The 26,942-nt window shown below is 40.0% G+C and overlaps 1 protein-coding gene across 2 annotated transcripts in view; it reads right to left on the reverse strand.

The window, feature by feature from the left end:
• NBAS (NBAS subunit of NRZ tethering complex) overlaps window positions 1-26,942 on the reverse strand; it is a 345,026-nt gene that overhangs the window by 265,065 nt on the left and 53,019 nt on the right. For both annotated transcript variants that reach the window (XM_060116919.1, XM_060116918.1), the window contains 3 exons: window positions 13,068-13,196; window positions 3,910-3,973; window positions 441-634 (listed from right to left, as the gene is read on the reverse strand). In XM_060116919.1, coding sequence (XP_059972902.1) covers window positions 441-634; window positions 3,910-3,973; window positions 13,068-13,196 — 387 coding nt within the window. The remainder of the gene's footprint in view (window positions 1-440; window positions 635-3,909; window positions 3,974-13,067; window positions 13,197-26,942) is intronic.

The following is a 26,942-nucleotide window of genomic DNA, read 5'->3' on the forward strand; positions in this document are numbered from 1 at the left end:
TAAAATATTAGCCTCTTTTCAAAAGTTTTGTCATGATAAACAAGTTTTTCTTAATAAAAGAACCAAAAGTTTTAAGCTGTCATATTTCATAGGAATAGGTTAAAGACTGTATTTCTTAGGTAGTGATATTATTTATATTTTTAAGATAACTAATCCAGGAAAAAGAAAAAAGCCATCATGTCAAAGAGGAAGAAATGCTTTACAGAGAGCAAAATGATTATAAATGTTCTTCATTCTTATACAAACTCACTTTTTTAAATTGTCTAAACAATAGATCTTTTTTATACTGCACTCAAGTTCTGATTCCAATAACAAATTTTTCTTTTTAAAGACAAGATTAAATAATGGGATAACCAAAATTAAAATCAGATATTTAGATTTTGAGGGTAATAAATGTTTACCCTCAAACACACTGATTGCTTTAAAAGGGAAAGCATTACCTCCAAAATTAAAAATCCCCCATCATGGGTAGCAGTGACTTGAGGGGATGGTTCAAACCATTCACAGGATTTTCCCAGCAGATTCTTCAAAGTCTTCACCGACGAAACAGTCAAAGCACCAGAGCAGCGAGCCAAAATCACTGCACTGTCCACCCACCAATTCACATCTATCAGTGGGTAAAAGGACTCTTTATCTAATGGGGGGAAAAGTAAATCAATACAAATCCATCCATCAACGTGGTTTAAATACAACACACTTAGTCCAATAATCAATTTTAAAACCATGTGAGTCCTAAAGGTATGACAAATAATAAGAAAAAATCAAATGTAAGTCACCACTCAGGTTTTTACTCAAGTAGAAGATACAAAATGGTAATTTATTTAATGAACATCTGAATGCCAACAATTTGCCAAAGTCCAAAGTTCCAGGGATGTAGAGGTAAACATATTAAGGTCTTTCTGTGCAAAAAATGAAAAATATTCAGAGATATGTCACCATTTTCAACATATAAAAAAAAGGTAGGTGTGTACTGAGAAATGGCAGACTCAGGAAGAACTCTGACCTTCCTCTGGAGCAGGTCCTAAGATCCTCATGTGAGAGGTACCTTCTTTATATCTGGAGAAAAGGAGCATCCTTATCTCCAAAGGCAGAGGGAAGCCAAGAAAAACGGAAACAAACAGGCCTTGCTAAGTTCCTCCCAGTTTACTACCCTTAGCTCAGACCCTTTTGTCTCTCATGTCTTTCTACAACTTTCACTCTTCACCCAACCTAATATAAAACTGATCAGGTTTAACTGTTCCTCAGGTCTTCATTTCCTTATGAAGGCTCCTGTGTCCCTAAAACATATTAAGTAAATGTGTATGCTTTTTTCTTTTTTTTTTTTTTTTTTTTTTTTTTTTTTGCGGTATGTGGGCCTCTCACTGTTGTGGCCTCTCCCATTGTGGAGCTCAGGCTCCGGACGCGCAGGCTCAGCAGCCATGGCTCACGGGCCTAGTTGCTCCGCAGCATGTGGGATCTTCCCGGACCAGGGCATGAACCCGTGTCCCCTGCATCGGCAGGCGGACTCTCAACCACTGCGCCACCAGGGAAGCCCCGCTTTTTTCTTTTTGTTAGTCCAATTTACTGGGCCTCAGCTGGAGAATCTAGTAGGGTAGTAGGAAAAAGAACTTTTTCCTCCTCTATACTTGCAACTTACCAGAAAGAGGAAAACATACTCAAGACCAGTAAGGAATTGCAGGGGTTGGGGGAGGGTGGATAGAACTGAACTGTGGTTCACCAAATTGAGGCATTCAAAAGGAAATGGCCTGATATTTACTATAATTTTATTCCCCTTTTATACCTTACTTGTTCCACTACGGATCTGACGAGGTTTAAAGGTAATACATACAAAGTACACCATAAATTTTATAATATATGTAAACATTTGACAAAGGAGATAGAGATTTTAAAATAGGAGGTTAATGGAATTCCCTGGCAGTCCAGTGGTTAGGACTGGGCACTTTCACTGCCGTGGGCACGAGTTCGATCCCTGGGTGAGGAATGAAGATCCCAGAAGCCGTGCAGCACGGCCAAATTAAAAATAAAATAAAATAGGAGGTTAACTCCATGAGAATAACTCATTATTTTAATTAAAAAACAAAAACCATGACAACTCAACATTTTCTTCCTATTTAAGCCTAAAGCAATCTATATAAATAAGGAATTCCAAGAAAACATGAAAAGCAGTGTTCCTAGGCTTACAGCTTAATGTAATGCGGGATGGAAAGGAGCAAATCATTTAAACATGCAGCCAACCTTCTAATTTGACAAATTATATTTTTTCTCAATAATGTTTTTCTGAATGAGTATTTCAGATGATTATTTAACAAAAGCGAATACATGAACATGACACGTGATATTAACGAATCAATACTTTCAGGGTCTTTAAATGTGAATTAGAAGCATAATTTAATAAAGATTTTGAACCTTGTAACTATCACTCATTTTATAGGAGACACTTAAAAATTCAGCAGTATTTAACTTGGGGAGTTTCACCTGAAGAAAGAGGAACCAATTACTCAAAGTAACTCTTAATATTTTAATTTTTGTTTTTAATTTTAACCTACCAATTAAATAATCACTATTGCTTTTTTTTTTTTTTTTTTTGCGGCATGTGGGCCTCTCACTGCTGTGGCCTCCCCCGCTGCGGAGCACAGGCTCCGGACGCGCAGGCTCCGGACGCGCAGGCCCAGCGGCCATGGCCCACGGGCCCAGCCGCCCCGCGGCACATGGGATCCTCCCAGACCGGGGCACGAACCCGCATCCCCTGCATCGGCAGGCGGACTCTCAACCACCTGCGCCACCAGGGAGGCCCATCACTATTGCTTTTAATTAAATGTAAATACTGGGCTTCTTTTCTATTTATAAAAGTAATACATGCTCACTGCTAAAAAAATTTTTTTAAATGCTTAGATATGGAGAGGTATGAAAAGAAAAAGTCCCTCCAACCTCTCATTACCTACCATCTTCCACTCCGGCACCCCAGCCCCAAAGATAACTACTCAGAGTTTAACCTTTGAGGAATCCCTTTCTGCTATCCCCTCCATGCTCCTTTACAAAGGAGTACACTTAGGAGCTTTGAACTCCGCGTGCCATCTCCACGCTGGCCTGTGGAGGGAGAGCCCTGCCGCAAGCCACAGGCTCCGCCTCAGCCTTGGGAAAACTCAAAATATTAACACCTGACGGTCAGAAAGCCGGATCTGTTGCCCTGTCCCCGTGCTATGAAATCTTGGTGTCCCTTCCAAAGTGAAGCAGAAGTACCCAGAGACTTTTATATGTAGGGTAGCCGAATATGCCACCCCAAAATGTGCCACTGTGGCATAATGATTATTTTGGGCTAGAGGCCACTGAGAAGAAGCAGCCACAAAAAAGGTCCCTGCCCTCTACCTATTTGCGTAAAAGTAGGACATAAATTTACAAAGTTGTTCCCCTCTCCGCTCTCTACCACGAAGGACAAGAGTTCATCACTGGAGACAAATTTAGACCCTTAAGAGCCCAGAGACAGCGCGGAAGGAATCTACATAACTAACTACTGCTTATCTTCCATTACTTTCCCCACATATTTGCCTTCCCACAATTTGCCACTCCTAGAAACTCCAACTGCTTTTCCTTTGTCTTGTCACTTCCCTAAAAATTTACTGTTTCTTTGTTTAGATGCTGTATAAACACAATTTCCAACCATCCCTCGGAGTTACTCATCCCTGGGTACCCCCATGTATAAACTCAATGTACATGCTAATAAACTTCTGCTTGTTTTTCTCTTATTAATCTCTTTTGTCAATCTAATTTTACAGAGCCCCAGCCAGAGAACCTAGGATAGTAGAAAGAAAAGTTTTCCCTCCCCTACATATATCATACCATCTAAAAAGCACTTTTATTAAACAACATGAGTCTCTTAAGGTTTTAATCATCATACATCATAAAACTCACCTTTGATTTTTTTTCTTTTCTCAGTAGAGAGTATCCAATCGGGATTAAGGTCATCATAGCCTGGCTAAATTTGAAAAACAGGCACATAAATTCTTGGATCAACAAGGTAAGAAAATTATGAGAACATCATCAAGAACTTTGGATTTTTTTTAACAAAATACAGAAATGATGCTTTCCTTTCATCTCTTAGTTACACCTAGTTGAAATCTATTCCTCTCCAAGATCTTGAAAAGCAATTGTTCTTATACCTAAGATGTGCACATGCAAGTACTGTGACTCAGTTTAATGAAGAAAGTAGCATGAATAAGAACCGTGATGGCAAGCATACAATTCATACAAATGAAAGCAGGAAACACTAACAATTCTGCACGCGCACGCACACACACATGCACACACACATGCACACACACACGCACGCACACCTGCACGCTGGGAGAACAGCCATGCTGTTGTGAATAAAACACCAGCCTGGATGTAAGAGCTACCCTGCCGCTCGTAAGGCAAGCAACCCTCCTGGTCTCAGTTCCCACAGCTCTGAGGTTGGACTCCACAAGTTCCGTGTCATCCCCAGTTCTAACTTTCTATGACTGAAAACCTACTGTACTAAGTCAAAAAATATAACCATGCAATCCTCAAATTCAATACGTTCACAGTCTAATCTCACGGCAACACAATGTCCTGCCCACCTTTGTGAACGTCAGGACACACCACGATCTCTCAAGCATCACAAAACAACAGAGATTAAGCCACTGCCAGACATTACCCAGGCCCACGTTAATTCCATAACCTCCAGAATCACAATAGTATGGGGGGTAAAAAACAACAAAATATCAATTGGGGGTTATCTGAAATCTTAAGCCTAAAAATAGTGATGCTGTACTTATGTCAAAATGTGCTTTTTCATCTTATGCAACAGGATAAGCATATATGTTTTATTACCAATTTATCAGTGGCTTATACGTTAGGGCATTAAAACTGCTATTTCTTTCCATACCCTGAGAGAACTTTCTGCTCTCCACTACTATACGTCGCTCAGAGCAGACCCTGAGAACAGAAGATATCATTTGTTAACTTTATCAGAAAAAAGTTGCCATAAAAGGCTATTTATATACCAGGCGAAGAAATGGATTGGCCTTAAATATAAAAAAGAAATTAAGTTTCAAAAAATTAGAATAAGGTACGTATTACTGAAAATCATCAACTGAATTAAAATCTTATTGGACCACTACAAGGCATCTGAGAAGTTTCCGTAGCTCCGAACCAGCAGCTGCACCTCCAGCGACAGCACCAGAGGCGTGCCAGCCCCTGTTTACGCGATACCACGTGTGCCTCCCCACGTACGTCCTGGAGTACACAAGGGAAGTATGGGGTAACGCTTTAAAACTGTAAGCCCCACAGACAACAACAATTATGATTCAGCCTTGGGTAAATTGAAGGACGTATAGATTACCAAGAAATTTAACAAGAACTCTTGAGAAAAAAATGTAAAAGGAAGTCAGCTCATTGGCATAAGCACTCTGAGAATTCAAAGTGTGCTTGTCTTCATCAAAGTTAATGATGAGCAAGAGGACCATGAACAAGCAGTACTAGTCTAGCAGAGCCAATCCGCACACTCTGGGACTAGACTGTTCCACGCAGATTGCTTAAACAATGGGTATCTCTGGTGAAACCAATTTTAAACCCAAGGCGAAGATTTGTGCCTCTGCATCCAGGACTCTGTTAGTCATCCTTGTACTCCCACGTCTATCAGTGCCCACCTCTGTCACAGTAGTTAAATGCTGAATGAGGGAATGAACTAATTAATCCTTTGAATCACTGAGCTCTAAGTAGAATGTCTAAGCTATAGAAAAACTAGTTGACATAGTACAAATATTCCTACACCTTCTCAAAAGTGTGGTTTCTTCTGCTATTTAGTCAATGAATACTGTGCACTTACACTATGAAAGAAAGAAGAAAAAAAAATCAGACATTACATGCCCTATACTCAAGCACATAGATGGCTAAGAAATGGGTATAACTAACTGAAACCGAAGGTCAAATCTGATAACTGCCCAAAAAAGAGGTATGGATAGAAGTGCTAAGAGTCTTCAAAGGATCAAGACATCATTTTGGATATGGGCTTGAGAAAGATGAAGGGAGTTCAAGAGGATCAAAGGAAACCTGACGGTGTTATATAAGCTTATGGCTGGATAAGACCTGGATGTGGAAAATGGGTGGAGGACAACGTTCCAGTGGGAGACCACAGTGTGCACAGAAGGACACAGGTAGGGAAACACTAAGCTTATTCAGGAAAAAGAAGTAGGTCAAAGTACGGGACTACAGTGCATCATATTCTAATTATATGCATTTTTGTTTGTTTTAGGGTTTGGGGGGGAGGAGAGGCTTCATGAAATCATTTTTTTTCATTGTGGTGAAATTAACATAAAATTAACCATTTTTAAATGAATAATTCAGTGGTATTTAGTACGTTCACAATGTCTGCCACCTCCATCTAGTTCCGAAACATTTTTATCCCTTCAAAATAAAGCTTAGGCATTAAGCAGTTACCCCCTTTCCCCTTTCCCCTATCTCTGTGGATTTACCTATTCTTGGTATTTTGTATAAATGAATTCAAACAACCTTTTGTGTCTGGCTTCTTTCACTTATCATAATGTTCTCAAGGGTCATCCAAGTTGTAGCATGGATTGGTAGTTCATTCCTTTCTTATGGCTGCATAATATTCGATCGCAAGTATATACCACAATTTGTCCATCCTTCTGTTAACAGACATCTGGGTTGTTTCCAGCTTGCGGCTGCTGTGAACATGTATGCGAATGTACTTGTTTGACTACCTGTTTTAAATTCTTTGGGGTATATACCTGTCTGTACTTTTGTCTTAGAAGTACACAGCAGTTCAGTCTGTATATCTGAACGAAGCGCTCAACTTCACAACATGTGGGAGTTTGATGAAACTATCTGAACCGTATATTTAAGAAAGAAGCCCAAACAAAATCCCAAACTTACAGGCAGAGGTGGCCTGCCAGACCAGCAACCTGATGGCTTGCCCCTTGCTGCTTTCTACATAGACATTCCCACTGCTCCCCTTATACTATTCAAACTGGCCCCAACTTACCACCCTTCAGAGCCAAGGACTCTGTGAGGAGAACCATGATCTGGCTGTGCTTTATGACATCCCATTCAAACTCTGTAGGCTGCTACTTTGAAGACAGGATCACCAAGCTCCCAAGACCCCCAGGAAAGCGGGGGGGTGGGGGGTACTCAGTCCCACTACTATGTTGATATATCCTGAGCAGCAGCCTCCATGCCACTCCTCTCTGCATGATGTGCTACCGTATGTCTGAAAACAGCCTCAGGTGCCCTCACTTTATAGGGCAGCAGTAGCCTAGAGGAGGATGTCCTAAGGATGCAGTTATAGATTTTGTTCAGAGAGGCTATTATGGCTAAAGCATATAGCTTAAATCTGTTTTCTTCAGATTTAAGGATTTTATTTGCTGACTTTTTTTTCTTTTTTTACAGCTGGAAGCTAAATATAACAAAGACCTTGTTGCCAACAGCATAAAAGCAACCTTTAAATGTTTATTCATTCCACAAACATTTATTATTAATATTTAATACACCAAGTCCTTTGTTAGCTCTCAGGGAAGAAATGTATATTCAATTCAGTGCCTCTTCTCAAAGTGCTGACAGTCTAGTGAAGTTGTGAAAACAGCTGTGGTTTAGATCACTATTAATGACATGAACTGCTATCTACCCATTTATCCTTCACTGATTCATCCACTTAACAAAATTAGGCCAGTACCTACTATGTGTCAAAAAGAAAATACTATCAAATGGAAAAGGTTAGTTTTGTGTCTACTACATCCAAGTAAGTACAAATAAGCAAGTAATAAAGCTTCTTCAGAGAACAATTAAGGCCAAAAATGAGATGTAAATATATAAACATAACATATGGGAAATGTTTGAAATGAAAATCAGTTTGGCAATTTTACTATATATTCCAAACATGAACAAAACTTAATACGGATTTCTAGCCAGATGGATTTTCATATTGATAATGAAAGCCAAAGTATTTAATCAACTAAAAACTGGATAGAAGTAAATAAGAACAGGCACTTCCAAACTATCTTTAATCATTAGATTTTATAGAGAAAATACTCATTCAAACAAAGCATATTATGAAAACTAATAAAGTAGCGTATTGCTTGAAGAAAGGCCCAGATGAGCTGAATTCACAATTTGGTAAAAGACTTTAAGTCTGTATAGTGCAACAGAAACATTAGTTTTTTTCTCAGGCAATGTTTAAGGTAAAGTTATAAGCTAACTATACACTATATATTATATACTCTATTTTAAACTAATTGGCTTTCCGTTCATTTCCCAGAGTAGCCACAAAGAAATCCAAAGCCTGTCCTACCTGGCTGACCCAAGGTCACTTGATTAAACTGGACAAATGAGAAAAGAGCAGCTGTTTTAAGTTTTGTTCAGCTGTTTAAGAGTTCTTCAGTGATTTTCAGCCAGTGATGAATACACAAAGTGACACCATACATTTGGTAAGTGACAATATTATACCTCTCGCTTATTAGTATTTTCACATTCCCAGTGTCTCTACATAATGAACTGCACAACTCCAGGTGTCATTCGTATAAACCACACGGGCTATCTCTCCCTGTTTTCCATTAACATCTTAACTAGTATCCAATTTGCCCACTTAAAGTCAGTATTTCTAAATATAAGCACTGTAAGAAGATTCTCTGGAAAAAAGTCTTGACCAAAGTCAGAGGACCTGAGTCAAAATGGAACATTGATTCTAACATTCAGTGATCTAAGTTAACTGCTTTCAGCACTACTCCCATCTCTTAAAACGAGTATAAAAACATTTTTTACTTAACAGGGTTTTTTGTGAAGTAAATGAGAGAGATGAAAATTGCTGTTGATAGCCAAGCCTTACTATACAAACGCTATTTATTCCCAACAATCCTCCTCCCCAAAACCACCAACTGAAGTATGCACCATTCCTCTGAGCTTATCTTTTCATAATATTAACATGTTATTTTATTAATTTGTTTATAATTTCCCTTGCAAGACTATGAATGTCCTAAGGGCAAGGCTTGTGACTTATTGCATTTTCTACTGTAGTACTTGGTAGAGATTCAAATACTTGAACTTTATTATTTTACGATAATTATTCTGAATAAAGTAACAACCTACTCTTGATAGCACTGTTACATGCAAGCTTCATAACATTTACTCTAATGCACTATTACTTTTATTTAAGTATAGTTTATGTACAATATTATATGTTACAGGTGTACAACATAGTGGTTCACAATTTTTAAAGGTTATACTCCACTTACAGTGATTATAAAATACTGGCTATATTCCCTGTGTTGTACAATATATCCTTGTAGCTTAGTTCATACATAATAGCTTGTACCTCTTAATCCCCTACACATATCTTGCCCCTCCCCTCCTCCTTCTCACTACTTGTAACCACTAGTTTGTTCTCTATATCTGACTAGTACACTAGATTTTAATGACTCTCTTCATACGTTAAAGTCAAACCTAAAATGTCCAATATCCAATGTGATCCATCCCCGGAATGTAGGTGAAAGACTCAAACAAAGTATGGTTGTTCAAACTTCTTTTGCTGGACAAAGAGTTACCGCCCTCACCTCATGTCACCACATCATAAGTACTGTGATATGGTATCTATCATAAAGTTAAGGGTTTACCAATGACAGACTTTCTCAATTACTTATTCTAGTATCTGGTACACACTAATTAGCTCAAGAGTTCAACACATCTGAGAGGGCTGAAGAAATCTGTGCTACATTCGCAGAGAAAAAGAATTTGTCTCTGTTCTTTTAAAGGTCACATCAAATAAAGCCTAATAAAAAACCTAACAAATAGGGTTTTTCTCACCTTTTTTAAAGAGTATTTATTTTCTCACATGGTCATGGAAAGAGCATGGACATCAGAGCCAGAGAGCTGTGAAATCAAATCTCAGTTCTCCTGCTTATTTGCTGAAAAACCCTAAGACAAAATTAGTGTTCAGTAAATAATAATAGAGGTTATTATTAGAGTAAATTTTATAAAAGCTGCAAGACTATGTGTACATGTACCTCGATCCTACTGAGCTTTATAAGCCTAGATTAAGTGTATCAAAAGAAAACAGAGCATTCTGTGAAAATGATGAAGGCTCACAGGAGTTTGTTTATGATGGAATGAAGTTTCACAAAGTAAAACAGAAAGGGTTAGACAAAAGTAGCGAGCAAGAGAGGAGGGCTCAGGGAGCAGGTATAAAGCAGCGTAATGACCAGACTAGAAAAGATGGCAGGTTGCATGAAGAAGTTTTTGCATTTTGATCACAACCTCTGAATAGATAAAATCAAATGCCCTCCCTGTTCTCAACTTTGGACAAAAATTTATTCTGAGGCTAGCACTGGCAGGGGTCTCAGAGGGCCAAGTCTGCCCTATCCAGCTAGTTTTTCCAGGTGCTGAGCAGCAGCAGAAAAGGGAGGGGTTGGCAGCCACTGGCCTGTGATGGGATGTGCTCTGGAATGAAGATGTGCTGAGCAGCTTTGCTGATGGCAACCAGGTCCATGGTTTTCAGCTTTCTGAGCCCCAAATCCCGTTTTTTTCCAGTTTACTCAAGCATTCAAGGGAGATAATTTATACCAACCAAATCAGAAGAAACTGATAGGTAAGCCCAAAAAGGTGTAAATTATAATAAAAGATACAACTAGTTTGAGGAGTTGTATCATCATACAGTCTGTCTGCAGACTGTAGGGTGGCGGGGGGTAGCGCTGAATCAGAGCCACAGAGGTAGGGTGGAAACTCTTTGAGGTACAACTGAAAAATCAGGCTTCAGCAATTCCTGATGAACTGCCTTCTAAACGCTCAGCATATTTCTGTTAAAAAGACTCTCCCTAAGACAACACTAGAGCCTAATTTCTGGCCTGAACTCATGTCCTCCCACCATGCATCTCTGTTGCCATTTCCAAATTCCCTTCCTTTCTTGTCACATTACCTTTCTCATGGCCTATTCCAAATGACTGAGATATTTACATTTATTCATTCCTGAGTTTCAAGATTTTTAAACAATTTTTGTGTTTTTAATAGAATCATTATAAAAACCCAATGAATAACATTCATGGGCTAAAGAGTAATGAATTATAATGAAACTGATTGGCAACTAACAATAAAAAGGTCTAACCAGTCAAAAATTCAAGTATATGCCAATAAGGACTACAACAGATGCAGGTTATCTTTGCATGCAAAAAAAAAAAAAAAAAAAAAAAGGTACCCAGAATTTCAGAAAACAGAACAGCATACTAATGAATTTTTTTAATAGCCCTTATGCTATATGTACGACATTCTAGGACACTCACAAGATGAAACGTTAAGTGTGCTTCAGAACTTGATCAATATTTCTATTCCGAATGACTAATATTCAAAGTGTTCACCTTTTAAGAAAAAACTTGCTCAGATGTAAAATTTCCCATATATAATAGAACATAAGGGTCTTCCCAAATAACAAGAGCTAAGTATCTTAACACTACACATTGATAACCATAAAAAATGCACAGTACCTTCTGGATCAATTATCTGATGAGCCTAGCTGAATACATTAAAAAAAAAACAGTTTTGAGAGCTGGTCCACTCCACTTCTAGAGTGAAGATATAAGTCAACTTAGCTCTCATTTCAGAGGAGACAGAAAGGATGTCCCTCTACTTGGCTACTGAGGTTGACAACTGAGGAGGATCTCTTTCTTCTATTTAGAACAAATCTAGATCCAGTAAGTGAGACAGAGTCACAGAGATGTGGAGGCCAAGTTAAATTCAACACGGTGAGGAACTGGGCGGGGGGAAGGCGGGGGGAGGGAATCTTCCTACAATTGTGTCTAAGAGAAAAAATTGAAGAACAGCAAAAACAAATAAATTTAAGTCTGGGAAAAGAGTATGAAAATGTAGAGCCCCTTTCTCTTTTCCTCTGTTCTGAGAAATACAAAATACTGTTTGCTTATTAAGAATTCTTTTATAGTGCAGTTTGATGAAATGAAATTCAAAAGAATGCTAATAAAAAGACCCTGAGGGCTTCCCTGGTGGTGCAGTGGTTGCAAGTCCGCCTGCTGATGCAGGGGACACAGGTTCGTGCCCCGGTCCGGGAAGATCCCACATGCCGCTGAGCGGCTGGGCCCGTGAGCCATGGCCGCTGAGCCTGCGCGTCCAGAGCCTGTGCTCCGCAAAAGGAGAGGCCACAACAGTGAGAGGCCTGCGTATCACCAAAAAAAGGACCCTGATCCATTCAGACCTTGCAGGGAATATGCTCCTTTCTTAGAATCACAGAAGTACCCACCAAAGCTGGTGACAGGATACTCCAATAGGAAAGGGGAATGGGGATGTGAGGGAAGGAGAACTAACACTCAAAGTGCTGACATGCAAAATTACCTTCAGAGCAGTAGAAGATTTATAACATAAGCTGTATCTAATTGAGAAGATTTTTCTTAAATCTTCACTCTATCACAACGTGTGGCATTGAACGAGCATCATACCTTACCTGCCCATCCTGATGTTAGATTACAATAGACATTGATACTATCCGTTACTAAACAACTCAATTGTTTAATTCTCAAACGCTGTTATTTCCAGACACTAAAAAAATGAACAGTTCTATCTTTCTCTGTATCTTCTCTATCTACCTTTTGAGTAAAGAGAAGATAGCTCCCTTCATCCTTAAGGAAGCCCAGGATTACTAGCACTGCAAGATTTGGAAAAAAGTCTAACCTTTTTACGATATTGACCCTTCAAATCTTCGATATTAGTTAACTTTTGCTGAAAACTTAACATCTTCATTCTGTATTTTTGCAATGAGGAAGGGGGAAATGCAGAGATCAAAGGACAGAGGACACTCAGGATACAGAGTGTCCTGCTCTACAAATTAGTATCAGCACAGAGTACTACTCTGTTCTTCATTTGTCCTACTACACTGATAATAGTATAATTTAAGTAAAGAATAGGACAGCTTTGGAATGATGAGAATAATAGCTGTGAGCTACATTTTAAAACGTAAAATATCATCAAAATGAAATTAGTATTGTCAGTACTCACCCTTAAGCGAGAATCATTCTAGGAATAATCATAATCAAGAGACACACCTGCTCATTTTGATTCCACTCCCCTTGCTGCTTCAGAGATGGAATGGCCCAGATGCTTAGTTTTCCTGAGAAGTGAACGGCTGCAAGAAGGGTCCCATCTGGAGAAAGTCTCATCTTAAAGATCCCATCCTAGACAATAATTATATTACATTAATGTCAAAGCAAGAGACTTGCAGCCAAATAGAAATAACTTTCAGAATTAACACTTTTTAGGGGTGCCGTATCATAAATGATCTCTCATAACTAAGGATTCTGACAGCTTCATAACACTATAAATGTGCTCCAGAATATAAAAAACAGAACTCCTGCCCTTAAGGAGTTTTTTTAAATCTACTTTATAGTGTTACGATTTACATATAACCCAAAACCCAAATATGTGAGCATTATAAAAATATTCCTTTATATCACACATAGGTTACCATGAGTTCTCAATATCTTTTATGAGTGGATGTTGACAAAATTATGAATTTCTTGAATTTTGAGTACACACCTTTACAAGAACCTTTACAAGATTCTATGCGAACACAATGCCTGGAATATTCTATACCATGGACAGGCCACAAATTCATGCTATGAAAAAGAAGGAAACGGAGAGGGAGAAAGAGAGAGATGAAGGGAGAGAAAGAGAGAGATAAAGGAAAAGAGGGTCCAAATGGTGATGGTAATAAAAGACCGACTAGAGGAAAATGCATTCCTTAATTTAAGAAGTACATTAAATGTGTAAGGTATTCCAGACCTGCTGGCAAATTATTCAATTGAAGGATTCTAAGTGCTGCCACAGAACAGAGACATTTTGTAACACACTGATTTTACATGGCCAACCCCAGGTACACAGAGAAAGACCTGCCTTCCCAGATCTACTTGTCCAGATAATCTCTCAGTCCTTTCCCATGAGGATACCAGGTTTGCTCAGTTACCACAAGAGAAACCATCCGAGCAGAGATGTTACCTGCCTACCAACTACAACAGAACCAGAAGAACTGAAAAAACACTAACTAAAGACCTATTTCCCATTCAAGCATTTATTAAGAACAGGGTCCAAGGTAGTTTCCCCACAAAAAAATAAGAGAGACCAGAAAATGGCAGTCCACGACCATATTCCTCCCGAATATTTAGAAAATTGGGCAACATGGGGCCCAAATGGCAATAATCAGATGGGACTAGGTAGTATATGCCCTCTTGAAAGGGTCATAAGCTCTCCAGTTAGGCAAAATCCCCATAATTCTCTATTATGGCCCCAAGATTAAGGCAAAAGCTGCAGAACTGAAAACTAAAGATGACTATACTGAAAAACCATAGTTTACAACAGGTTCGATTCACTATATTATCTACCTGGCCTCTTGTAGACAGAGTCTAAGTCCTCAGGTCTAAAATGACTAAGGCACATTAGCCATCAAAAACAAAGAGAACAATTTCAGGAAGTGAGGAACATTGCTACATGAGTGGATAGACAAGAAGATTAGCATCTGCTAATCTCCTCACTGAGGACTAAAATCACTTTAACGAGATGTAACAGGTCTATCCCACAGTGTCATAATTTAATGTAAGAAAGACTAAAATACAAGTGCCTGGGAAGGAGAAGCAATAAAAGCAAAAGCACTTTAAGCAAAATTTTAAATACATCAGCTCTTTTCCTCTGTGATGGAGATGGGGGAATGAGTAGAAGATGAAGGACCTGGCATCTTCCTTTCACAACTCTAAAGTCAATTAGCTCTATGGTTTTGCACAAGATGGGCCTCCGAAGCATAGATTTGTATTAATTAAAAGAACTCTCAGGGCTTCCCTGGTGGCACAGTGGTTAAGAATCTACCCGTGCAGGGGACACGGGTTTTTGCCCTGGTCCAGGAAGATCCCACATGCTGCGGAGCAACTAAGCCCGTGTGCCACAACTACTGAGCCTGCGCTCTAGAGCCTGCGTGCCACAACTACTGAAGCCTGCCTGCCACAACTACTGAAGCCCACGCGCCTAGAGACCATGCTCCGCAACGGAAGAAGCCACCGCAGTGAGAAGCCTGCACACCGCAACGAAGACTAGCCCCAGCTTGCGGAAACTAGAGAAAGACCACACACAGTAATGAAGACCCAACATAGCCAAAAATAAAAATAAATTAAGAAAAAAAACCTCTCCACCCATACTTTAGAGTTTCAGATGACGAAACTGAAGACCTGAAGGGTTACAACACTTGCCCAAGAACATCATTCAGTGTTAAGTAGCAAAAGCTGAACCAGATGCAGAGTCTTCCATCCCCCTCCACGTCCCCTGATGGCACCATGATCACTGCCCTCACCTGGGCCAAAGCCTTTCTAGTAGTGACAGGCATGTTCCTCAGTAGAAATTATGACCAAGTATACATTATTATTTCAACACCTGAACAATTAGTCACGTGTGATCTGTATGGTAACCTGCAGGTACACCATACGTTCCATTAAACAACCCCACTAAAAGTGCTGTGAAACCAAGTAGGAGGTTTATGGATCTCTTCAACAAAAAACAAACCAAGGGGCTTCGCTGGTGGCGCAGTGGTTGAGAGTCCGCCTGCCGATGCAGGGGACACGGATTCGTGCCCCGGTCCGGGAAGATCCCACATGCCGCGGAGCGGCTGGGCCCGTGAGCCATGGCCGCTGAGCCTGCGTGTCCGGAGCCTGTGCTTCGCAACAGGAGAGGCCACAACAGTGAGAGGCCCGCGTACCGCAAAAAACAAACCAAAAAATGTATCCTGAATAATGTGAATAATTTAACAACAGCATTACGACCAGGGAAATAATGAGTGAATATGCTAAATTTCCTTTTGTTTTCATTCCTCCCTCCCTTCCTTCCATCCTTCCTCCATGCTTAAGTAATAAATATATTAACTAAAATGTTAACCATTTGCTTTCTTTTCTTCATCCCCTTAGTTTCATTTGATGCCATGACATTCACACTGCAAACTTACCATTCCTTTCCATAAGCATTTTGTTGTAGAAATTTGCACTCACACAGACAAAAGTAGAAACTGCAGTATAATAAATGCCCAGGGGCCCAACAACCATCTTAAACAAACATCAACATTCCAAGCTTGTCTCACATGTCATTCCCTAATCACCACAATGCCCTCAGGGACCTTTGTCCCCTGGAGGATTTTAAAGCAAATCTCAGACATTACATGCATACACATTAAGTGTACATTTCTTTCAAGTCCCAAGTTATCTGTTTAACTTGCATAAATATGCACAGTAAGAACATATGGTTATTAGCAGCAACTGAATTGTAGCCAACTGATGACACAGGCAAGTCACCTATATTACTTGAGAAACACAGTGATTTCCTACTGAAATATAAACTCTACTTCTTATTTGTAGAAACTTTTCTGAATATCTATAGCATGCAGGGTACTTCTGGCCCAGAAAGTAATTTATTATCCTGACAGTAACTGTGACACAAGATGTAAAGCCACAGTTAGAAAATCCATGATAAATTCTGTAAGCAGAGTCTGCGGTATCTGGAAACCTGAATGTCTACTGGTTGGCAAGGAAGAGAATTCAGGAGTGTATGCTTTGGAAATAGGAGGCAATGGCTTTTCAATCAACTGTACATCACAACAAAAGTAAACTTCTAACATTCAAACCATACCCCTCATATTGTATTAAGATTTCTCAGCATAAGTGAATAACAATCTTGTTCTCTTCTCCCCCATTTGAATTAAGTAGTTGTAAAGGCAATAAAATGTAGGTGTAGCTGTAATTTTCACTTTGGTTAAAATGTGTCTGTGTGGGCTTCACTGGTGGTGCAGTGGTTGGGAGTCCGCCTGCCGATGCAGGGGACACAGGTTTGTGCCCCGGTCCAGGAGGCTCCCGCATGCCGTGGAGTGGCTGGGCCCATGAGCCATGGCCGCTGAGCCTGTGAGTCCGGAGCCTGTGCTCCACAACAGGAGAGGCCGCGACGGTGGGAGGCCCGCGTGCCGCAAAAAAAAAAAAAAAAGTGTCTGTGAATTTCTTTCACATTTCTCAACTACAAATGCCATTTTCATTTTAATTCATCATTTCAACAGTTGGAATGTTGGTCAAGAATACAGAATTTGGCAGGGAAAAGAGGGAAGCTCCAAGATGAGGAACAAGACAAGGATGCCCCCTCCTGCCATTTTTATTCAACATGGTACAGAAAGTCTTAGCCAGAGCAATTAGGCAAGAAAAAGAAAAGGCACACAAATTGGAAAGGAAGAAGTAAGATTGGCTCTGTTTGCAGATCACATGATATTATACATAGATAACCCTAATGACTCCATCAAAAAACTGTTAGAATAAATAAATTTGTAAAATTGCAGGATACAAAATCAACATACAAAATTCAGTTGCTTTTCTATACAATAACAGTGAACTCTAGGAAAGAGAAATTGAGAAAACACTCCCATTTACAATAGCATCAGAAAGAGTAAAATACTTAGGAATAAATTTAACCAAGGAAGTGAGAGAGACATATACTGAAAACTACAAAACATTAATGAAAGAAACTGAAGAAGACACATATAAATGGAAAGAAATTCCATATTCATGAATTGGAAGAATTGCTATTGTTAAAATATCCATACTACCCAAAGTGATCTACAGATTCAATGCAACCTCTATCAAAATTCCAATGGCATTTTTTACAGACATAGAAAAAACAATCCTAGAATTTGCATGGTACCACAAAAGACCCAAGTCAAAGCGATCTTGAAAAAGAAGAACAAAGCTAGAGGCATTATACATCCAGGTTTCAAACTATATTACAAAGCTATAATAATCAAAACAGTATGGTCTTGGCATTAAAAACAGATACATAAGTCAATGGAACAGAATAGAGAGACCAGAAATAAACTCAAGCATATATGGTCCATTAATTTACAACAAAGGAGCCAAGAATACACAATGGAGAAAATAGTCTCTTCAATAAATGATACTGGAAAAACTGGATAGCCACATGCAAAAGAATGAAATGGACCCCTAATTTACACCATATACAAAAGTCAACTCTAAATGGATGAAATACTTGAACATAAGACCTGAAATTGTAAAACTTCTGGAGGAAGCATGGAGTTGGGTAAACTTCTTGACTTCGGTCTTGGCAATGATTTTCTTGGATTTGCCATCAAGGCAAAGGCAAGAAAAGCAAAAACAAGTGGGAATACATCAATCTAAAAAGCTTCTACATAGCAAAGGAAACTATCAGCAAAATGAAAAGGCAACCTATGGACTGGGAGAAAATATCTGCAAATCATATAACCAAGAAGGGGTTAATATCCAAAATATACAAGAAACTCATACAACTCAATAGCAAAACACAAATAATCCAATTTAACAATGGGCAATGAATCTAAATAGACGTTTTTCCAAAGAAGACACACAAATGGCCAACAGATACATGAAAAGTTGCTCCACATCACTAATCAGCAGGGAAATGAAAATCAAAAACAATGATATATCATCTCACAACTGTTAGGATGGCTATTATAAAAGAGACAAGAGATGATAAACACTGGTGAGAACACAGAGAAAAGGGAACCCTTGTACACTGTTGGTAAGAATGTAAACTGGTATAGTCACCGTGAGAAACAGAACGGAGTTTCCTCAAGAAAGTAAAAACAGAACTACCGCAAGATCCAGCAATCCCACTTCTGGGTATATTTCCAAACGAAATGAAAACATTATCTCAAAGAGATACCTGCACTCCCAAGTTCACTGCAGCATTACTCACAATAGCCAAGGTATGGAATACACACACACAATGGAATATTATTCAGCCTTTAAAAAGAAGGAAATCCTGTCATTTGCAAAAACATGAATGAAACTGGAGGGCATTTTGATAACTGAAATAAGCCAGATACAAAAAGACAAATACGGACCCGGAGTAAGATGGCGGAAGAGTAAGACGCGGAGATCACCTTCCTCCCCACAGATACATCAGAAATTCATCTACACGTGGAACAACTCCTACAGAACACCTACTGAATGCTAACAGAAGACCTCAGACCCCCCCAAAAGGCAAGAAACTCCCCACATACCTGGGTAGGGCAAAAGAAAAAAAGAAGAAACAGAGACAATAGGATAGGGACGGGACCTGCACCAGTGGGAGGGAGCCGTGAAGGAGGGAAGGTTTCTACACACTACAAGCCCCTTCGCGGGCGGAGACTGCAGGTGGCGGAGGGGGAAAGCTTCGGAGTAGCGGAGGAGAGCACAGCAACAGGGGTGCGGAGGGCAAAGCAGAGAGATTCTGGCACAGAGGACCGGTGCCCTCAGGCACACACCAGCCCAAGAGGCTTGTCTGCTCGGCCGCTGGGGCGGGCGGGGCTGGGAGCTGAGGATCGGGTATCGGCTTTCAGTCGGAGCGCAGGGAGAGGACTGGGGCTGGCGGCAGGAAGAGAGCCTGAAGGGGTTAGTGCACCACGGCTAGCCCGGAGGGAGTCCGGGGAAAGGGTCTGGAGCTGCCGAAGAGGCAAGAGACTTTTTTCCCTTTTGTTTCCTGGTGCTTGAGGAGAGGGCATTAAGAGGGCTGCTTGGGGAAGCGCCGGAGACAGGCGAGAGCCGCGGGTAAGGCGCGGACCTCGGAGACGGGCGTGAGACGCTAGGGCCGCCGCCGCCGCCGCCGCCGCCGCCGGGCCTGTGTGCGAGCGCGGGTCACTGTCCGCCCCGCCTTCCGGGGGGCCTGTGCACCCCGCCACTGCCGGGGTCCCGAGACCCGGGGACGGCTTTCCCGGGAAAGCGCATGGAGCGCCACGGGCTGCTGCAACGTCACGCCGGCCTCTGCTGCCGCAGGCCCGCCCCACACTGCGCGCCCCTCCCTCTCCTCTGCCTGAGTGAGCCAGAGCCCCCGAATCAGCAGCTCCTTTAAACCCGTCCTGTCTGAGCGAAGAACGGACGCCCTCCGGCGACCTACGCGCAGAGGCGGGGCCAGGTCCAAGGCTGAGACCCGGGAGCTGTGAGAGCAGAGACAGAGAAATCTCTCTGTGCAGCCTCGGAGGCAGCGGATTAAAGCTCCACGGTCCATTTGATGTGCCCTGCGTCTGTGGAGTGCATGAATGGACAGCGAATCATCCCAAATTGAGGAAGTGGACTTTGAGGACAAGATTTCAGACTTCTCGCCCTTTTCCTTTTTTTACAACGAATTATCCCAAATTGAGGAGGTGGACTTGGAGAGCAAGATTTTTTATTTTTCCCCCTGCTCTCTTTTTGTGAATGTGTAGGTGTAATCTTCTGTGTAAGATTCTCTCTGTATAGCTTTGCTTCCACCATATGTCCCAGGGTTCTATCGGTCCGTTTTTTTTTTTCCAATAATTACTTTTTAATTTTAATAACGCTACTATATTTCATACTTTATTCTATTTTACTTTACCTGCTCTTTCTTTTTTTCCTACCTTCCCTTCCTCCCTCCCTCCCTCCACTCCTTTCTTTTTCTTTCCTCCCTCCCTCCCTCCCACCCTTCTTCTTTCCACTTTCTTTTTCTTTCCTTCCTCCCTCCCTCTCTCACTCCTGTCTTTCTTTCTTTCTTTCCTTCCTCCCTCCCTCCCTTCTTCCATTCACTCTTCCTTTTGCTTTCATTCCTCCCTCCCTCCCTCCTTTCTTTCCTTCTTTCTTTCCATCCTTCCTCCCTCCCTCCCTCCTTTCTTTCTTTCTTCTGTCCTTCCTTCCTTTCTTCCCTTCTTCCTTTCTTTCCCTCTTTCTCTCTTCTACTAATTCTTTCTTTCTACTTTTTCTCCCTGTTATTCTGAGCCGGGTGGATGAAAGGCTCTTGGTGCTGCAGCCAGGAGTCAGTGCTGTGCCTCTGAAGTGGGAGAGCCAACTTCAGGACATGGGTCCACAAGAGACCTCCCAGCTCCACAAAATATCAAGCAGCGAAAATCTCCCAGAGATCTCCATCTCAACACCAGCACCCAGCTTCAGTCAACGACCAGCAAGCTACAGTGCTGGTCACCCTATGCCAAGCAACTAGCAAGGCAGGAACACAACCCCACCCATTAACAGAGAGGCTACCTAAAAACATAATAAGGCCATAGGCACCCCAAAACACACCACCAGACGTGGACCTGCCCACCAGAAAGACAAGATCAAGCCTCAACCACCAGAACACAGGCATTAGTCCCCCCCCCACCAGGAAGCCTACACAACCTACTGAAACAACCTTAGCCACTGGGGACAGGCACCAAAAACAACGGGAACTACGAATCTGCAGCCTGCAAAAAGAAGACCCCAAACACAGTAAGATAAGCAAAATGAGAAGACAGAAAAACACACAGCAGGTGAAGGAGCAAGATAAAAACCTACCAGACCTAACAAATGAAGAGGTAATAGGCAGTCTACCTGAAAAAGAATTCAGAACAATGATAGTAAAGCTGATCCAAGATTGTATTTCCAAGATCCATAATCTTGGAAATAGAATAGACAAAATGCAAGAAACAGTTAACAAGGACCTAGAAGAACTAAAGATGAATCAAGCATCGATTAAAAACACAATAAATGAAATGAAAAATACTCTAGATGGGATCAATAGCAGAATAACTGAGGCAGAAGAACGGATAAGTGAGGTGGAAAATAAAATAGTGGAAATAACTGGTGCAGAGCAAAATAAAGAAAAAAGAATGAAAAGAACAGAGGACAGTCTCAGAGACCTCTGGGACAACATTAAACGCACCAACATTCGAATTATAGTGGTTCCAGAAGAAGAAGAGAAAAAGAAAGGGACTGAGAAAATATTTGAAGAGATTATAGTTGAAAACTTCCCTAATATGGGAAAGGAAATAGTTAATCAAGTCCAGGAGGCAGAGAGAGTCCCATACAGAATAAATCCAAGGAGAAATACGCCAAGACACATATTAATCAAACTGTCAAAAATTAAACACAAAGAAATCATATTAAAAGCAGCAAGGCAAAAACAACAAATAACACACAAGGGAATCCCCATCAGGTTAACAGCTGATCTCTCAGCAGAAACTCTACAAGCCAGAAGGGAGTGGCAGGACATAATTAAAGTGATGAAGGAGAGAAACCTGCAACCAAGATTACTCTACCCAGCAAGGATGTCATTCAGATTTGCTGGAGAAATTAAAACCTTTACAGACAAGCAAAAGCTGAGAGAGTTCAGCACCACCAAACCAGCTTTACAACAAATGCTAAAGGAACTTCTCTAGGCAAGAAACACAAAAGAAGGAATATACCTACAATAACGAACCCAAAGCAATTAAGGAAATGGGAATAGGAACATACATATCAATAATTACCTTAAATGTAAATGGACTAAATGCTCCCACCAAAAGACACAGAGTGGCTGAATGGATACAAAAACAAGACCCATATATATGCTGTCTACAAGAGACCCACTTCAGACCTAGAGGCACATACAGATTGAAAGTAAAGGGATGGAAAAAGATATTCCATGCAAATGGCAATCAAAAGAAAGCTGGAGTAGCAATTCTTATATCAGACAAAATAGACTTTAAAATAAAGACTACTAGAAGAGACAAAGAAGGACACTACATAACGATAAAGGGATCGATCCAAGAAGAAGATATAACAATTGTAAATATTTATGCACCCAACATTGGAGCACCTCAGTACATAAGGCAAATACTAACAGCCATAAAAGGGGAAATCGACAGTAGCACAATCATAGTAGGGGACTTTAACACCCCACTTTCACCAATGGACAGATCATCCAAAATGAAAATAAATAAGGAAACACAAGCTTTAAATGATACATTAAACAAGATGGACTTAGTATATTTATATGACATTCCATCCAAAAACAACAGAATACACATTTTTCTCAAGTGCTCATGGAACATTCTCCAGGATAGATCATATCTTGGGTCACAAATCAAGCCTTGGTAAATTTAAGAAAATTGAAATTGTATCAAGTATCTTTTCTGACCACAATGCTATGAGACTAGACATCAATTACAGGAAAAGATCTGTAAAAAATACAAACACATGGAGGCTAAACAATACACTACTCAATAACGAAGTGATCACTGAAGAAATCAAAGAGGAAATTAAAAAATACCTAGAAACAAATGACAATGGAGACACGACGACCCAAAACCTATGGGACGCAGCAAAAGCAGTTCTAAGGGGGAAGTTTATAGCAATACAATCCCACCTTAAGAAACAGGAAACATTTCGAGTAAACAACCTGACCCTGCACCTAAAGCAATTAGAGAAAGAAGAACAAAAAACCCCCAAAGTTAGCAGAAGGAAAGAAATCATAAAGATCAGATCAGAAATAAATGAAAAAGAAATTAAGGAAACGATAGCAAAGATCAACCAAACTAAAAGCTGGTTCTTTGAGAAGATAAACAAAATTGACAAACCATTAGCCAGACTCATCAAGAAAAGAAGGGAGAAGACTCAAATCAATAGAATTAGAAATGAAAAAGGAGAAGTAACAACTGACACTGCAGAAATACAAAAGATCATGAGAGATTACTACAAGCAACTCTATGCCAATAAAATGGACAACCTGGAAGAAATGGACAAATTCTTAGAAATGCACAACCTGCCAAGACTGACTCAGGAAGAAATAGAAAATATGAATAGACCAATCACAAGCACTGAAATTGAAACTGTGATTAAAAATCTTCCATCAAACAAAAGCCCAGGACCAGATGGCTTCACAGGCGAATTCTATCAAACATTTAGAGAAGAGCTAACACCCATCCTTCTCAAACTCTTCCAAACAATATCAGAGGAAGGAACACTCCCAAACTCATTCTACGAGGCCACCATCACCTTGATACTAAAACCAGGCAAGGATGTCACAAAGAAAGAAAACTACAGGCCAATATCACTGATGAACATAGATGCAAAAATCCTCAACAAAATACTAGCAAACAGAATCCAACAGCACATTAAAAGGATCATACACCATGATCAAGTGGGGTTTATTCCAGGAATGCAAGGATTCTTCAATATACGCAAATCAATCAATGTGATACACCATATTAACAAATTGAAGGAGAAAAACCATATGATCATCTCAATAGATGCAGAGAAAGCTTTCGACAAAATTCAACACCCATTTATGATAAAAACCCTGCAGAAAGTAGGCATAGAGGGAACTTTCCTCAACATAATAAAGGCCATATATGACAAACCCACAGCCAACATTGTCCTCAATGGTGAAAAACTGAAACCATTTCCACTAAGATCAGGAACAAGACAAGGCTGCCCACTCTCACCACTCTTATTCAACATAGTTTTGGAAGTTTTAGCCACAGCAATCAGAGAAGAAAAGGAAATAAAAGGAATCCAAATTGGAAAAGAAGAAGTAAAGCTGTCACTGTTTGCAGATGACATGATACTATACATAGAGAATCCTAAAGATGCTACCGAAAAACTACTAGAGCTAATCAATGAATTTAGTAAAGTAGCAGGATACAAAATTAATGTACAGAAATCTCTGGCATTCCTGTACACTAATGATGAAAAATCTGAAAATGAAATCAAGAAAACACTCCCATTTACCATTGCAACAAAAAGAATAAAATATCTAGGAATAAACCTACCTAAGGAGACAAAAGACCTGTATGCAGAAAATTATAAGACACTGATGAAAGAAATTAAAGATGATACAAATAGATGGAGAGATATACCATGCTCCTGGATTGGAAGAATCAATATTGTGAAAATGACTCTACTACCCAAAGCAATCTACAGATTCAATGCAATCCCTATCAAACTACCACTGGCATTTTTCAGAGAAATAGAACAAAAAATTTCAAAATTTGTTTGGAAAAACAAAAGACCCCGAATAGCCAAAGCAATCTTGAGAACGAAAAACGGAGCTGGAGGAATCAGGCTCCCTGACTTCAGACTATACTACAAAGCTACAGTAATTAAGACAGTGTGGTACTGGCATAAAAACAGAAAGATAGATCAGTGGATCAGGATAGAAAGCCCAGAGATAAACCCACGCACATATGGCCAACTTATCTTTGATAAAGGAGGCAGGAATGTACAGTGGAGAAAGGACAGCCTCTTCAATAAGTGGTGCTGGGAAAACTGGACAGGGACATGTAAAAGTTTGAGATTAGATCATTCCCTAACACCATACACAAAAATAAGCTCAAAATGGATTAAAGACTTAAATGTAAGGCCAGAAACTATCAAACTCTTAGAGGAAAACATAGGTAGAACACTCTATGACATAAATCACAGCAAGATCCTTTTGGACCCACCTCCTAGAGAAATGGAAATAAAAACAAAGATAAACAAATGGGACCTAATGAAACTGAAAAGCTTTTGCACAGCAAAGGAAACCATAAACAAGACCAAAAGACAACCCTCAGAATGGGAGAAAATATTTGCAAATGAAGCAACTGACAAAGGATTAATCTCCAAAATTTATAAACAGCTCATGCAGCTCAATAGCAAAAAAACAAACAACCAAATCCAAAAATGGGCAGAAGACTTAAATAGGCATTTCTCCAAAGAAGATATACAGACTGCCAACAAACACATGAAAGAATGCTCAACATCATTAATCATTAGAGAAATGCAAATCAAAACTACAATGAGATATCATCTCACACCAGTCAGAATGGCCATCATCAAGAAATCTAGAAACAATAAATGCTGGAGAGGGTGTGGAGAAAAGGGAACACTCTTGCACTGCTGGTGGGAATGTGAATTGGTACAGCCACTATAGAGAACAGTATGGAGGTTCTTTAAAAAACTACAAATAGAACTACCATATGACCCAGCAATCCCACTACTAGGCATATACCCTGAGAAAACCATAATTCAAAAAGAGACATGTACCAAAATGTTCATTGCAGCTCTATTCACAATAGCCCGGAGCTGGAAACAACCTAAGTGTCCATCATCGGATGAATGGATAAAGAAGATGTGGCACATATATACAATGGAATATTACTCAGCCATAAAAAGGAACGAAACTGAGCTATTTGTAATGAGGTGGATAGACCTAGAGTCTGTCATACAGAGTGAAGTAAGTCAGAAAGAGAAAGACAAATACCATATGCTAACACATATAAACGGAATTTAAAAAGAAAAAAATGTCATGAAGAACCTAGGGGTAAAACGGGAATAAAGACACAGACCTACTTGAGAATGGACTTGAGGATATGGGGAGGGGGAAGGCTAAGCTGTGACAAAGCGAAAGAGAGGCATAGACATATATACACTACCAAACGTAAGGTAGATAGATAGAGGGAAGCAGCCGCAGAGCACAGGGAGATCAGCTGGGTGCTTTGTGACCGCCTGGAGGGGTGGGATGGGGAGGGTGGGAGGGAGGGAGATGCAAGAGGGAAGGGATGTGGGAACAGATGTATATGTATGACTGATTCACTTTGTTATAAAGCAGAAACTAATAAAAAAAAAGACAAATACTACATGATATCACTTATACATAGAATCTTAAAAAAAAAGTCAAAATCATAAAAACAGTGAGTAGAACAGTGTTTGCCTACTAGGGGCTGGGGGTTGGAAGAACAGGGAGAGGTTGGTGAAAGGGTACAAACTTTCAGTTATATGCTGAATAAAGTCTGAGGATCTAATGTATAACATTGGTAACTATAGGTGATAACATTGTATTGTATAATTGAAATTTGTTAAGGAAAGGATTTAAATGTTCTCACACATATACACAGACACAAGAAGTAAATATGTGAGGTGATGCATGTATTAACTCAATGGGGAAAAATCCTTTCACAGTGTATAGGTACCTATATCAAATCATCAACTTAACTATCTTACAATTTCATTTGTAAATTATATCTCAATAAAGGTGAGGAAAAGAAAAAGAAAACAGTGACTATCACTTACCACCTGCTTCCGTTTACGCCATGAGGTTTTAACTTCATTAAAAGGTAGTCTAGCTAAATAATTACTTGGTAAGTTAGCATCCCT

Source organism: Mesoplodon densirostris, chromosome 14 (genome assembly GCF_025265405.1).
Source record: "Mesoplodon densirostris isolate mMesDen1 chromosome 14, mMesDen1 primary haplotype, whole genome shotgun sequence".
Lineage (NCBI taxonomy): Eukaryota > Metazoa > Chordata > Mammalia > Artiodactyla > Ziphiidae > Mesoplodon > Mesoplodon densirostris.